This window comes from Haliaeetus albicilla, chromosome 22, assembly GCF_947461875.1.
Source record: "Haliaeetus albicilla chromosome 22, bHalAlb1.1, whole genome shotgun sequence".
NCBI lineage: Eukaryota > Metazoa > Chordata > Aves > Accipitriformes > Accipitridae > Haliaeetus > Haliaeetus albicilla.
This window is the reverse complement of record NC_091504.1, coordinates 13,573,534-13,589,666: the sequence shown is the minus strand read 5'-3', so window position 1 is coordinate 13,589,666 and position 16,133 is coordinate 13,573,534. Positions and strand designations below refer to the sequence as shown.

At 41.0% G+C, this 16,133-nt stretch overlaps 1 protein-coding gene across 6 annotated transcripts in view; it reads right to left on the bottom strand.

The window, feature by feature from the left end:
* ATF7IP2 (activating transcription factor 7 interacting protein 2) overlaps nucleotides 1–8,653 on the bottom strand; it is a 37,590-nt gene extending 28,937 nt beyond the window's left edge. For 5 of the 6 annotated variants that reach the window (XR_011329285.1, XR_011329286.1, XM_069809931.1 and 2 more), the window contains exon 1: nucleotides 8,308–8,653. Coding sequence is in view for 4 of the 6 variants with exons in the window: in XM_069809931.1 (XP_069666032.1) it covers nucleotides 8,308–8,550 (243 nt within the window). In the remaining 2 variants the exon portion in view is untranslated. Of the gene's footprint in view, nucleotides 1–1,534; nucleotides 1,893–8,307 lie in introns of those variants that run through there. The other variant, XM_069809934.1, reaches the window with a different exon arrangement.
* Nucleotides 8,654–16,133: the final 7,480 nt, after the last annotated feature.

Sequence of the window (16,133 nt, the reverse complement as noted above, 5' to 3'; positions counted from 1 at the left end):
ACAAAGCATTGTCTTGGGTCCTAGCTTGAAAGAGAAATCTGTTTCCAGGACAGATACTAATGAACAATAGATACTGACGTGCTACAATACTGCTAAATATGAAAGATACTTATGTTGATGACACTCGTAAGACCAGATTTTTCACTCTTGATGGTCATTCACTGCAGCCATAAGTTGAGAACTAACTATAGTTTTCCTATACAGCCTTCTTTGTCCCTCTTTTCCCTCCTTCAGATATCCTCCTACATTTGTCAGTCTTTCCTCTTCAGTTCCAATGCAGACAGGAGAAAGCTTTGTACTAGTAGAAATTGCTGTCAAGTGAAGGACTAAGTATGTCTTAAATTCCCCTTCTCCCAAGGACTTCTGGCATCTAATCAGTGAATTCAGTAGCATCTGCATTCTCTCGTGTGTGTACAAACACTTCTTCCCAATCCTGCTGATTGCCAGAACTTCTCATTTTTCACCCAAGTCTGGCTCCTCATCCGTTCCTACTAGCACCAAACATTACCCAAGTTCTCTGTCCACAGCCCCTCAGTACTCTCCTCCCACCTTTTTACCCAGAAGTACCTCTGCATCATCAGGGACTACTGGAATCACAGGGGTAACACAATTTGGGATTCACCAGACTGAAAGTTCAATTTCATTTTCGTGGAAAAACATGCTGGAATTCAAATGCTTCAGTGACATACAGCAGTCACAACAATGTTCTAAGCAGTGTAACATAGTTGAACTACTAAAGTCACACGTTGTAATTTTTTTCCATGTGACAATGTTTCATGAAAATCCCCAGAAAATAATAAAATCATGTTTCCCAATGAACACAGTGGGAGTATTACAGCAATTTCAAGACAGTTGATCAGTATTTAATTGTTAGTTCTTTGACTTAGAAATTTTTTCAGAACCAACTGAATATAAGTGGCAGTTTTTCCCTTAACTGAAACTGCATAAAGGGTTCAGAGTTCTCCAATCCATCTTAGACACTGTGCTCCTTATTCTAGGTCTCAAACAGTAGCAGCTGATAAAGAAATATTCCCTTAAAGTGGAAAGGAACTAAAGGAGAATTTTCAGATATTCTCCACAAATGAAAAAGGAAATCATTATCCCTCTGAGTAATTCCTCCTGTTTCTATCTTCTGGAAGGACCGTAAATCCATATTATCTAAAGCAAATTATCAAATGCAGGAGCACAGTTGCCGTCTAACACACCTTCAAAAAGTTATAATCAGATCCACTCACAAAGCAAACGTTACTTCACCTAAACATGCCAGAATTGGATGCATTCATATGCAAATTTTGTCTTATATAGCAATCAAAATATTTTAAATTTTGGATAAGCAGAGAACACATTCAAAACAACTCCAGTATCTTCTCCCCTCCAAACACCCACTTGTAATCTCCCTAGAGACAGTTACCAACATTGCTAATCTAAATCATCAGTCCTCCCCACAAATATACCTTAAGTTACAAACAGAGTAATCCTATCTGTTTTAAAACACATATACAACAATTCAAACTTTCAAATGACTGCAGGTTACCTTTCCCAAAAGACTTTCTTCCTTTTCTGACATTGTACAAATACTCTTTTCCTTTATTTCATCAGAAATCTTAATATGTTTATGCTGGGTATTTTCTTTGCTTACTGAGCTTACCCTCTTCCTCTGAGTGCTCCCTGAGGAAAAAAAAAACCACCATCAACCTTTCAAACTTCTTTCTACATTACAATATAAATAATTGCAGCTGAGGACAGTAGAGGGAGGAGTTGTATCATTCAAGTCACTGATGTTCCTGCTTATGCTGCAGCAGTTTGATCTTGAAATAGAGTGCGGACAGTATTTTGTGCAAAAAGAAACAGAACCCAAAACCTCAGGCAAAAGCACGGAGAGAGGGAAGGGGGGGACAGAAACAAGATCAGTTTGCTGCTATTAATTTTGCTGCTACTAAACTTTATTAGAGGTACTTACTGAGAGCTATTTTACCCGCTTCCTTTTTTTTTCCACTGACAACATGATCTCTACCTTGAGACAAGCAAATAAAAGAAGACAATGCTGCTTCTGCTGAAATAACACTGAGATATGCCTGAAGGCTTTTCCTACCCTAATCTGGGCCGGTGCCTCTCATCTCTCTTTTAGCTAAGAGCTTTTTGACATATCATAGAAAGCCCCTTCCTGGGATTAGGGATTTTTTAAGTGTTATCAGCTGAGAAGCCAGTCTCAGAGGCATGTCAGAACCATCATCATTTTAGAAACACTCTTTCTTACTACCAGCAAATGAAATGGCTCTCCTCCTACTCCTCTTTTTATTAAAATGAAAAATGACATAGAAGAAATTATTTTCTAGGGGATCTAATGAGGTAATACTTTGTAGTCAAAGAATAATCTTGCACCTGCAACTTAAAAGTTTGTACTTCCCTTGCCAAAAAGAACAGTATTCCTGGCTCATCACTTCACCGTGATGCTATATAAATTTATCAAGTATTTTATGACTGTACAACAGGTGTTTTGCACCACAACCAAGTAGAAACGGGGTATTTCTGTTTTACTCCACTGATCATCACTCAAGCAGTAGCACCAGCGGTAGATGCAGTTATTGAAGTAACCGATAGGGCTGGAACTAACTTCCCACCCCTGAACAATGTAAAAGCCAATGAGCTGAATATGAATAGGCTAGTAAGGAAACCGGTCTCCAAGAAAGTTTGAGTTTCTACTCATTTAGAAATGTAACTGAGCTACCATTACAATGCGAAAGGTGAAAAACTTACTTATCTTTTTCTAAATAGAATATTAAGATAAAGAGTACTATTAAGCCGTCAAACACAATCAAAACAAGGTAATTAGGGCTGCATATAACAAATACCTTTCAAATGATTGAGAAAACAATTGACTGAGTTACCTATACTTTAATTTTCTTTGAACAGTAACTTTCAAAGCACTCAGAACGGGGTAACTATGAAACTCAGTGTCTACTCCATCCTAGCAAGTTTCCCCTTAAAGCAAGCATATAGATTTTAGTATCCATGAAATACAAACTACTCAACACAGTAGAAAGTGCTAAAAGATACTTCATAAGCATTTCAAAGATTCAAGAGAAAAAAACCTATTCTGAATTTATAAAACAGTTAACTGAAATGTATGACAAAATGGCATTTATTTATTTCAACTCAAAATCCATGTGAGTTTGCAGGAAGCATGCTTATTGCAGTTCTTATTGAACTGCACTTTTAAAGGTATGAAGTGTGATTTTCTTAAGACAACGAGAAGTTAAACAAAGCAATGATTAAGAATATCTTCATTCTCTAGGCTGTCAGTGGTTTGAAACCACTTCCCTCTTCCCCACTCCAAAAAGACCAACAAACCTTGCCTGTTCCACCACTAACAGCTAGGCTTGTACGATTGTCTTTTACAGTAATACTTGGTTTTTCATTGTCACTTATTTCAGGCAGTTTGCAGAAAGAAAACTCTCTCATCTATATGAGACAGGAGAGAGCCTCTCTACTTGTAAACCTGAACAAGAAAAAGGAACACTTTCTCCTCATTGTAAACATCCAGGAACTTGACAATTAAGGATGCTTCCACACATTCTACAAGTACACCATTATTTCAGCTAATTAATGTCTCCATACTGGAGCAACAATTCCCCCACTATGCTACTTGGTACACAGCTAAGCATAAATCATGGTTACTTTTTAAACATTTACCCTAGTTAGGAAATAAAGATTTGCATAAGCCAGAATATCTGAAGGAGTCAGTTTTAACAAAAATTTTTTCCAGGGGGAGAGAAATGAATGGAGGAGTATTTTGGTCTTTACCACCTGCCTTTTGTCCCCCTCACCCCCCAATATCTGGCTTTTATCCTAATGGTGAATGAAATAACTCTCCACTGATCATTTCCTAATATGCATTTTAATGCCATGGTTCACAACAATGTTTTCAGAGGCTCTTAAGAAAAGTCAAGATTAGTTGTATGTAGACAAAAATAAGGAACTAGTAATCATTCCAAATTTAAAGTTACTATTAAAGCTTTTTTAAAATTAACTATTAAGCTTTTAAGCTTAATAATTAAGAGACCAAAGTCATCACTGGCATCTTTGAAAACAGGTGGTTTGTTTAGATCTATTCCCTTATGCATAAATGCGGTATTACTGAAACATGAATTAGAAACAAAGCTTACAGCCGGTTGCAATACAAAATAAAAGCAAAGTTGAGAAAACTGCTTTGGTTTTGCCTCAAACCTCCAAACGAATCTGTAACCATTTTATTCACTCTCTTGTTTCAGATTTGCTTTGATTTATTTTATGCAAAATTGTTAACTGAAGATGTGAAATATCTGTTAAGCCCTGTTAGGGTTAATGTTCTATCACAGACGTGAATAAAGGTATCAATTCAATATAGTTCTTTTAACTGCAAGTTAACTGGAACTCCTTCTGCCTAGGAAACCCTAAACCTGACTTGGTAAGTTAGCTGCTGATGCCTGAACACAATGCATCCTGACCTATGCATTCAGAATAGGTCAAGATATTTCATGATGTTAGGTAAAATTATTATTAACAAAATGCTACAAATATTTCCATAGCATAGGCTGGTTAAAGGGCAGAGACTTTCAAATAATAAACTACAATAATTTCTTCAGCAGAGAAAGCGTTCACTTAAAAGGCATATTTTTGGAAGAGTGGACTTTCTAATCTTGTATTTCTCTAGGGGAAAAAAAAAGCGAAAAATAATCATTCTGGAACTAGTTTATAACTGTATTTTTCTTGACTTAGTAGACTCACACAATGTATCCAGCAGCATTTCACCATTTTTCCAAAATATGTGAACTGTCATTTCCACCCAACACCTTACCCCCCTCTCCCCACCCACACCCCCCCACCCCGCCCTGTCTTTCTGTCTCTTGTAGTCCTTATGGTAGCAACTAAGCCAGCAAAATCTTCTTTTTCCTTTTTTTCAGGTATCTATTTAATGTATTATTTTTTTTTAACACTGGAACAAATTTTTCATTCCAGATTTTGTTCCATGTTTTATGCTCACCTTTTGTAGGATGGTAATGGCATTGTTAGTTTTCTTACCCTTACTATCCCTGTCAATTGCAGCCTCCATAGAAGCACTCTCTCTCATGTGACCAATGGGCAGTCACCTCAGACTGAAGCAAAAATGCCCTTCAACTGGTGCTGATGCTGGTGTGTTTACATCATTACATCTTTTATGAAGTATACATTTTAAACATCCAGCATTTAAAAGTTGGTTTTTATCTGCATTTTTGTTGCAAATTATCTCAGGCATAGGATTCTGACATTCTTCTTGAGTAATATTTTGAGCAGCACTTACACCAAAACAACATTCTGCATTAGCCACCGTTCTGACTGTCGGTCAGGACACTGGCGGTGTCTTTCAGTTAGCACTGAAGGCACATTTGATTCAGAAAACACTTTTCTTTTGACATAATCCTTACTTTTGCAGATTATACCTAAGGTACTTGGCTGAAGAGAATGATCTTTAGTTTGCAAGCCATATAAAATCTCCTCCTCCGTTGAAGTAGTCTTTACTTCATTCCGCTTTTCTACTTGCTTTTTACTTAGAGACGTGGATTTTTTTGCTCTCAAACATTTATGCGAATACTCCATCTTTCATGCCCTACAACAAATAACTGGATTTTAAAACCAAATACAGGGAGTAACTCTTATCAGAAGTCTTTATTTTTTATGGGTTTGCAAATGCACAATATTTTATAAAGCATTTATTATGGCAGTTTATTAAATCCTATTTTAAATATCCCTTCTTGTTTCAGAGCAGGAAAACAGTCATCAAATTGTCATCCCTAAGAAAGTAAGAGTGTTTCCCACATTAGATTTAGAAATGACAATGGATAGAACACTAAAAATGAAAGAGCTAGCACTAACAGCACCCAATGCTGTTTTTTCAGACTTCTCAGTCACATTCAGGTCAGCATAGAACACTCATTAGTTGTGCTGGAAAACCTTTGTTCATAGCAAAGATAAATACGTGACTGATAGAAACTTAAGGCTGTATTGGTTCCATTCCTTCCATTTAACTTCAGCTAGTTAAAAATACTCTTAACAGGGTTTATCTACCATCTCACTTTCAAAGGTAAATAGGCACCTGTTTCTCATCTTCTGAAGCCCCTACCTCTGCGGTCCAGCTAGATTCAATTCTATTTTCCACGTGATTCAACACAAGATGACTGAGAAGTTAGGAAGACAAAGATAAGCATTCAGAGCTGCTTGGTGTTCGCAAGGTCACTTGCTCATTCCCCAGCCCACGGTATGATAAATGATATCTGTATGATCCCTGCCAAGCATTTGTCAAAAATCTCAACACCGGCTGAAATTCCACAACCACACCAACAGTTTCAGTCTTCACAAGTTTACTCTTCACCAGTAACTGGCAATATAAGGCTATTACTTCTCATCCTATCCTCCAGGACCATCAAGTTATTCCCTCCATCTGCACAGAAGCCCCCTTATATAACTGAAGATTAATGTTTCATCCAGTCTTCCATTTTCCAATGTATTCAGTATTTACTTGTAGATCATATTTTCCAGACACTTCTAAATATACTCCTTTTCTCTTCTGGATATGTGCCACTTGTAGCACATCCTCTTGAAATGCAGTGAACACACTGTGTAAGGTAACATCTTAGCAACTGAAAAAATTGAAGATTTTCCTCTATTACTTCTACAGTCATCAGATTTTCCATTGCATGCTATACCAACACTGTCTTTGCAAATTGCACAGCAGTAGAGATCCCAGCCTCCTCAGACAACTAAAATGGATTGTCTTTTGGCCTCAGGGCTAGCAGTTTCTGAAGCAGACCACACCTACACTGCAAAACAAGTTGATTGAGCTCTTTTCTAGACCCCATGCAGTGCATTTTGGGGGAAGATCAGTCCACTTACAGCCTTACAGAAATGGCAAGGTGGAGTCAATGTCAGAAAGTTTGCATGTCCCATGCTGAGGGGATACAAGGAGGATGTTGGACTAGGTGACCTCCTGAGGCCACTCCAATCTGAATTATTCTATGATTCTATTCTATATGCTTAAGTCCTATTCTATACAGTCTGTATCCATACTGTTTAGACCAGGCCTGTGAAGAAACCATTATGTGTTCAAAGTGAACAATGCAAAGTAAATCAGGGTTTGGGAATGGGAGTGAAGAAAGACAAGCCGAACTAATCATGTTAACACAATTTTTCTACAACTGCAACTAATATCACAGCATTTCAGCCAACCACCCTCCCTAGTCTTGCTGTCCCTGCACTCCTTCATTCATTTCCTTTCTGCTGTGTAGCCAGCAAGATTTTACTAAAATCATCTGAATGGTGCTTGTTCAGTCTCTGATGCAAGTACCATAGCTTCAGACAAAGAAAAGCAAAATAAGCGGATTGCATGCTTTTCCATTTGACAACTTTTTCCCCACCCTGCTGTCACCATCTCACCAGTTTTCCAGTGGTCAGAGACTCTTGTCATCTCAACCTGCATCTGAAATTCACATTTAAAGATACCTATTTCAGTCACGGGTGTTTTATTTTTTATGAAAATCACACATAACACTTACATACTAGTACATTATTCACTTTCCATACAGAAATAGCTATGCGTCCTCATGCTGATGTGACCACATCCACTTTGGGAGTTTGTTACAAGTCAGTTACAACAAAGCTTCTGGGCATTCACAAAAGCTTCCTGGTATAAATTAGATCCCGTGCCATAGCCTTTTTTGACAGCACGGGTCGTAGCTCACCGTAAAGCAGCAAACCATGCTTCTGCTCCCTGCCAGTGCTCCCCGTCTCTCCCTGCCCTCGGAGTCCCCTGCCCCAGTGTCTCGGCAGGACCCTACAGCTGCCAGAATCCCTCCTTGGCCCAGGCGAGGCGGCCAGCCCCGGAGATGCTTCTCCTCTTCGCCTTTGCCCGGGCGGCAAACGGGAGGCAGGGCCGGGGCAGGAGAACCGGCCCAGCCCCGGCGGGGCGGCGGGCGGGGGAGGAAGGGCCGAGGCCGGAGCCGTCTTCAAGCCTCGCCCCACGGCGCCGGGGACAGCGCCAGCCGCCGGGTGTGTGACACGAAACCGCGGGCTCACTCTCCTGCGCTCCCCCCGCCCTCGACCGCCCGAGGAAGCCCGCTGGGGCCGGGCCGGGCCGGGCCGGGCCGCCCCGACCACTCACCAGCGGCAGAAGCAAAGCTGCCCCGAGCTGCTGCCCCGAGCTGCCGCCTCAGGCTCGCGCCGCCCCGGCAGCCGCCCCGCGGGCGAACCGGCGCTGCCGGGCGGCCGCTCCCCCCCCCCCCCCGCCGCGCTCACCGGCGCCTTCCGCGGGGCAGGAGGAGGGGAAAGTCGGCGAGGAACGCACCCGCCAGCCGCAGGGCTCTGCCCCGGGCCTTCGCCTTCGCTTGCGGGAAGGGATCCCGCCGCGTCCCGCGCGAAGCGGTGAGGCGCCAGCCCGGCGCCGAGCGACCGTTGCGGCGTGAGGAGCCGCGCTCGGCCCGCTGCCGCCCCCGCCCGCTCGGCCTGGCGCTTCCCGCCGCAACCCCCGGCCCACCTCATGGCCACCGGCGCCCAGGCCCTGTCGCGACTGCACCGACTTCCCCAGGCAGCCTCGTCAGCGGCTGGTTGCGCATTCGAGCTCTGCTGTCGCCACAGACGTTACTTCTTACCTGCAAAAATTAATCGTTAAAATAGCGGCGCTTCCACGGCGATGACTGGTTGTGAGCTGGCTTAATCTCTGAAAGGTGAACGCCTGCTCCGCCGTCTCGCAGGCTGGAAGCAAAACGGAGTCTCCTCGCACCTGCTTTTGTCACTTGTGGTCACAACGCATGTGTTGGGGAGGCTCCCCCCGAGCCAGGCCAGCCCTCACCTGCTGGCTGTGAGGGAGTGGGGGGCGCTGACTGCCATTCGCCTGTGGTGGGGGCCAAGCTCGGCCCAGTGTCCTGGTGTCTGCCCCAGCTGTGTGATCTGGGAACAGGCACCCAGCGCTTGGAAGGAAGTTTTCCGAAATACTTGCGCACTAGAGGAGGAATTAGGGGACTATAACTTACTTATGACAAATCCCAGTGGTAGGAACGATTTCTTTCCTCAGTAATTGTCCTACTAGAAATGAGTGTTACTAAAAGGCTCAAGTGGATACGAAAGATAGTTTTTCTTGCTGCATGTGACAAGTCAGAATACATTTTTTCATATACTATCTATGTTTTCTTTCTAAAATAATGTTTATTGCTCCGTGGAAATAAATATATGCAGTTGTTATATACTGATTTTCAGTTCAAGTTGCACATTTATTTATTCTAGTGCAGCAAATTGGCGAATCCTATCCCATACACAAACTCCTGTAACAAACACAGGTGTAACGGTTTGTCCTGTGCAGCTCAGTATAATAAGTACAGCTCTTCCCTTGCATGCAGGAGAGTCTCGTTTTTAAGACACTCACCTCCCCACCTGAAAAATTAAGGCTGCCCAATCTTCTCATTGCTTCAGCCTTGCCCTTGATATTCAGAGTCATTTCATGTTAGTTTTGATTTATCTGCTGTTCTTTTAAGAGGCAGCGTGCATTAGCTTTCAAGGTTTGGACTTCAGGTAGTATTTCATATGTTTATCGCAGTGAGGAAGAGTCCAGAGTCATACAAAGATGCAATAACTTCCAAGGCTTAGAAACTTTGCGGAAAAGGACCTTGGGGTCGTGGTGGACAAGCTGAACAGAAGTCAGCAGTGTGCCCTTGCAGCAAAGAAGGTTTATCAAATGTTGGGCTGTGTTAGCAAGAAAGTAGCCAGCAGACTGAGGGAAGTGACTCTTGTCTTCTGTTAGACACTTCTGTACCGCATCTGGAGTACTATGTCCAGTTGGGGCTTGCCAGTGCAAGAAAGAGATTGACTGTCAACAGATGCACGACTAACCAAATCCAATAGGTGTTAAAACTCAGATTTATTCTTCAGCAAAAGTTAGTTAGAAGTCTGGTAGCATCTTATAAAACCGCAGGCTCAATGATGTAAAGAGAATTAATACTACACGGCCGACTTAAGAATCCCCGAGATTTAAAGCGATGGCTCCAAAACACGCGTGTTGCTCCCCTAAAAGCCGCGGGCTCTCTCCCTCGAGGAGTTACCTCGGGGGAGTCCCCCACTGCAGACCCGCTGCTCCCAGGAGGACTGATTCCCACATGTCCTCTGGCGGGACCCTGTTTATACCCCTGTCGAATCTGACTGGTGGTCATTTAATCCTATCGGCCAGGAGGGTCACCGCGGTGTACCTGGCGCGTCTCACTTGGCCTGTTCAAATGTCAACCTGCGGCCTCCGGGGTGTCCTTCCCCTTCTCCCTGCCTGGAGAAGGTTTGTTTCCTGCTGGTGGGATGGGGGGAGTGTACTGCCACATTGACATAACGGAGTCCTACAAACGGCTACCGAGATGATTACAGGGCTGGAGCACACGATGTACAAGGAGAGGCTGAGGAAAATGGGTTTGTTTGACACAGCCCTGAGCAAGCTGACCTAGCTGGACCCACTTTGAGTGGGGGTTCCCACTCAAACAGGGGTTCTTCCCAACCCGAGTAATTTCATGCTCTGAATATGTGCTTCCACCTCTTGACAAGTTGCGAGCCAGACCATGTTAAAAGGGGTGCAGAGGAGGAAACTTTGGGGAGGGCTTGTTCAGGACTTGGAAGATGAAGTCCCCATGGGTACAGGGTGAAAGGATTTGCTGGTTGGCTCAGGGAAGAGAAAGTCCTGCAAGTTTTCACAGACTTGTAGCTCCTTGCTGTCTGCTTCAGTGAGTGCAAGCCTTGGGATCTCAGACCCAGAGTGCCTCTCTCAGGAGAAGATGAATAGCAGTGGCCAAGCTCCAGCTGTCCTAAGCTGGTTCGTTCCAGACGTGGAAAATTCCTCTGTGTGAAATTACAAGGTAAGACAGCCCATATCGGTAATGTGCTGCTACCTTCATTACAAGAAGGTGTATTCAACAAGCAGAAAATACTATGAAATATAGTTAAAAATATGGAAAGACAAACAATCATTTTTTCATAAAACCTGAATTTTAAAATCTGTTGCTTTGTCAATGTTTACAGATAAACCCCCATTTGCTTACTCCTAGTATTGCTGGTATTTGTTTGTTTCCATGGATGACAGGACATACAGAACTGTTTCTTTCAGCAGCAGTGCCAGTGTATGCAGGTTAGGTGTTCCTCAGAGTATAGCCTCAAGCTTTTACCATTTGGAATACAGGACAAATCAGAGCCCTCCTGGTACAGAACAGAAAGACCATTGGTGAAAGGAATCTAGAACTCACGGATTTTTTTCTTACTTTTTTTCTGAGATGAAATTTAGTGACTGAAAGAAGAATGATTAATATTGTAGGCTAGATTTGAAGAAATAGAAAAGTAGGGGTCTCTTTCCTATGTTAGTCCTCGCCCATACCATATAAAACCCATCAGTTTGTTTTTCTTATAGGAGTGAAGTTCAATTTTAGAACAGTTTTTCTGTGTCAAGGACAACAGAAGTTTGAGATGATTGACCAAGGGCTGCTTCTTCAGCCTTTGCTTTGGGCTCTCTCATGTGTTTCAAATCTGATTAGGCTATCATGTATCATCCTCTGCCACTTTTTTCTGTAACAATCATTTTAGCTTTTCCACTCTTAAAGTTAGATTTTAGCATTATCAATACATGAAATACCAGTTAAATGTTACTGCGTCACTGATCACTGCAATATAGAAGGTATTTAATTTTATAAATTAGGGTAATAATGGTGACTAATAGCTAAAGGATATCTAGTACTTATTATAAGAATTTTGTTGCTCTGTTAAACCCAGTGAACATTTTATGACTTATGTTGAAGCATTTGATACTGCAGTAAGAAAACAGTCTCCTGAGATGGCTAGTTTTAGTAGATTTGTTTGCATAACAGAGTAGTCTAAAACTGTGAACACTGACATATTTTATTGATGGTGTAGTAGTTCATTAAAACTTGTAATGCACTAATGTGTTAGACCAATAATTGATTTGGAAACAAGAATATTTCGAGTGCATTTGTTATCTCTATGGGAATTTTTCAGATGTTCCTCTGTGTGCAGTCTGAGTGTTCATAATAAACGAGGATGATGGCTATGTTTCAAATCTGCATTAAGAAAGAGGACTATTGTTTTTATCTGTGTATGAGAAAAGATTCTGCCCTGATTTGTTCAGGCTCCAGAGGATGCCCCTTTGCATATCTGTGCATGAGGAGCTGAGAGTAAATAAGAGCACTAGCACTAACCTCTCTAAAATGCTGCTTAAAGACAAGAGGCCCACCCAGTAATAGAAAAGATCTAGAAGAACAGCATTTTAACTCTTAATTGATAGTTAATATTTTTCTGGCTGACAACAGATTTCTTTTTGATCATGATAATGTTTAGCAGTGCAGACAAACAAGAACTGAATTCGCATTGTGAACCTAAGCATTGGTTTGTTAAAGTTGTTCATCCTGATCATTCTGGTTCCAAAGATGAGGAAAAACATGACTAAATTTAGAGGAGTTTCTGCTAGCATTAAGCTCTTTTGATGTTAGTGTATTGTCACTTTTTCATTTGAATTAAACTTTTAATTTGAATGTTTTTGTGTTGACGGTATTGTAGAAGAATGGGGAGAACCAAGATCAGGAGGTCTGGCTCATTTTCCTTAGAACTCCATGAGAAGCAGGATTTTGAGAAACTTACTCTTACAGGCCAAGCTTTGCTGTTGTGCTTTTTTTGCAGGGAGGAGGAGGGACAGGGGTTAAGTTTCAGAAGAACATGATGTCACTTGATGCTGCCTTTTGAATGTCAAGAGTTAAGAGTTTGTTGCTGTTTTAAAATTTTAAGAATGTTTCATTTTCTAAAATGCCATTCATTTTCAATAGCAACAGTAATTTTATACATCTTTGTACACACACATGCATATATATAAAGCTACTAATGAACATTAGAATGGTAATTTAGAGACTATGTAAGTCTGAGAACATATTTGTCTTCCATTCATAACTATGCATAGTATTTTATTAGCTCACAAGCAGCTTGTGAAGCTTTTTTGGAAGGAAAGTGATTTGAGATTCTCAAATGCAGTCTGCTGTGAGTAGCATTGATGAATACAGCTGGGGTGAAACTGTTTGGACACTTTAAAATGTAATATTTTGCATTCAGAGTTTTTTTGTTGTTTTATCCTTAGGTGCAAAGTAGCAACACAGAGGAATGATGGATGACCTTTGTTAAGTTACAATCTTTTGCCTTGATGGGTTTGGTTACAAACTGGCAGTTTAAAATACAGAGGAGATTGGGGTTTATTTTTATTTTTCTCTGAAAGGTCTATAAGATGCATGATTTTCATTAATCAAAATGATTTATTATGTTTCCAGTTTCTCTAGTTGCTCCATCATTGCTCAGACTAGTCTTACACAGCAATTCTCATTTCTCAGGGAAGTGTATTTAGAGCGTAAAATGTCATGTATTTTTCCTCAGTGACTTCAACAAACCCCCCACATACAGAGAAACCCATGTGACTTTAGCTTGGCTATTCCTGTGTGAAAAATAACTACAAAATAAAAATAACTACAAAAAAGTGCATTGTTTCTGATCTGATAGGTATAGTAGAGGTCTAGAAATTCCTTAGACAAATTGGTTATCGGTAGGCTGGATGAGGAAATGATTAGAGAACTACATGTATCTGGGGTGGCCTGATGTCTCCAGGCAATAAAAGAAATTATTTTCAGGCTGCCTGGATTTTGGCTTAAAATATTTTTAGTATTCATCCCACAGTTTCTTTCTATTCATGTAATCTCTTCCTTCTTCATCAAGTTGTTTGAATTTAGACACTAGTTTTTACTTTCATGCTAAATATAAAATAAATAAAATAATTGAATAGGCTTGTTCTTTTCACTCAATGCCTGTTTCTTACTAGGATTATATAGCAAACAGTTACCATCAGCATTGTTACATACAGTCTTGAGCCTTATCAGGCTCACATACCAAAGTGTGTTTCTGTGGACCAAGGCCATCTAGGTCTACTTGATTTTTTTCACCATGTAACTTCTGTTAGAAGGAAATTTGTTTATAGAAAAGTTGCTCAAAAGCTATATTGCTATGTGATTAACATTGCTGGAACTTACAAATAAAAAGAAAAAAGTTGTATCAGTGAAACCTAAACCAATTCAGCCTAATAATTCTTAATGTGATTTACAGCTCTTCTCTAGGAAGCGAAGCCGAGAGGTTGGCATTTTTAGCAAACAGAGAATGAACACTGGAATAGACCAGAGAGAGGTGTTTTAACTCTGCCTAAGAAGAAAACGTCTTTAGAAAGGATTTTTAAGCAGCAGAAGAGTAACGCTGCTTGCTAAGCTGACGAGCCAGTGTTTGGACTTGTCCAGTTTAGGTATACGATAGACTGCCTAGGGAATCAAAGTCTCTAAGAAACAGGCTAGGCTTTGAACACTTGCCAGTTTTCGATATTACTACTAGCCTTGCAAAATAAACTTTGCCTTGCTAAAATTTGTTTTGCAAGGCACAGTCTGTGCTGTTTTTTTTTTCCTCCTGGATTGAACTACAGTACCCTTTTACTTGCTATTTTGATTTACAAATTAATAGAACAGGGAAGAATATTCAAGCTGGTGCTTTCAGAACTTGTTTCTTAAGTGTACAAGCTTATATACTAGCAACCTCACATGCTTTATTACATTTGTGTTGTGCCCAATGCATGATAAACTTGTGTAATTCACTGTATTACACTGAATATGTTATTTGAGTGGCTGTTTTAAAGAATTTGAAAAATCAGATAGAAGTTTTATAAGCACGTATCAGTTGAAGTTGGGTTGGCTTCTCATCTTAATCTGTTACGCAGTCATTTCCTCTTCTCTGTCCTCTGGAGGGAGGTAAAAGCACTTGTGTCTCCTCCATGTACCTACTTCAGTTCAGACTTTGGCTTCTGTCTGCATTAGCAATTAAGTTCAGAGCCGTAGTGAGGTTTTGAAGGGAATGCCGTGATTATTTCGTGTTGGTTCAGTTCTTAAAGCAGTGTTTGCACTTATAAATTAGATTCTTTTCAAAGGAAAGGAATCCAGCAGCTCTGCTACAAATAAATTTTGAAGCCTGATGAGACCATTAGGGTTCCGAATCTTCCCACAGAAGCTCTGGAAAGGTGATATGAGTAGTTGAAGCTCTCACTGGAAATTCTTCTTTACCCTCTAGAGTGATCATATCCTTACGTCTAGGCAGCATTCGCTGGGGCACCTGTAGAAGGAATCGGAAAAGAAGGAAGTTTGGCCCAGCACTCTGCCCACTCCACAGTGCCAGAAGTTGGCTGGAAGGACAAGGTGTGACAGCAGGCTGGGACCAGCCCAAGCACTGCCAGGCCCTCTTCTCCCAGCGCACTGAGGTGTTGTGTTTGCCCTGTAGGCCATGTTCACTTCAGCAGAAGTGAAACAGGCAAAGATCTGTGGGATAACATTCTACTTTCTGAAGTTCACTTACTTTTTGGTTTGTAATATTTTAGCATGATGCTCCATCTTCTGGAGAAGAGGTGGCATTTAACAGGCTTAGAATGCCTCATTGGCTTCTCCTCTCTATTTATCCAAAATTATGAGTCCTATTGAACATGTTCTTAGAGGGTTTCTATTGAGAAATTGGTTTACCAGTAATCCACATTGTCTTGCCTCCTTTCCTACTATACATGTTTTTTTGATCCTCATTAGCCAAACAATTTTGTTTGTTTGGTTGGTTGGTTTTTTAGAGATGTCTTTAAAAATAGCAATGGAATTTTTTTCCTTTACATGATCTTTCTAGCCAAGTGGTGTAGTGACTGCAAGGTTTTAAAAAAGTGCCAGGGAGTTTTGAATTTGCATTAGTAAGAAAGCAGATGTTTGTCAGTTTCCAGTCCGTTCAACCAGTCACAAAATGTGAAATAGGAAGAATGATATAAAGACAAAATAAGCATACCTAAAAACATGGGCGTAGGCTATCAATTAATGGGTCAGTGTTACTGCTCACTCCAGCTTCAGGGACCAAATCCCAAAGTTTTTACCATTTTTGTAGTGAAAATTTCAGCTCTAATGACATTTCAGACCTAGTTCCTTGTGCTGGTTTTGGCTGGGATAGAGTTAATTTTCTTCATAGTAGCTCGTATGGGGCTATGTTTTGGATTT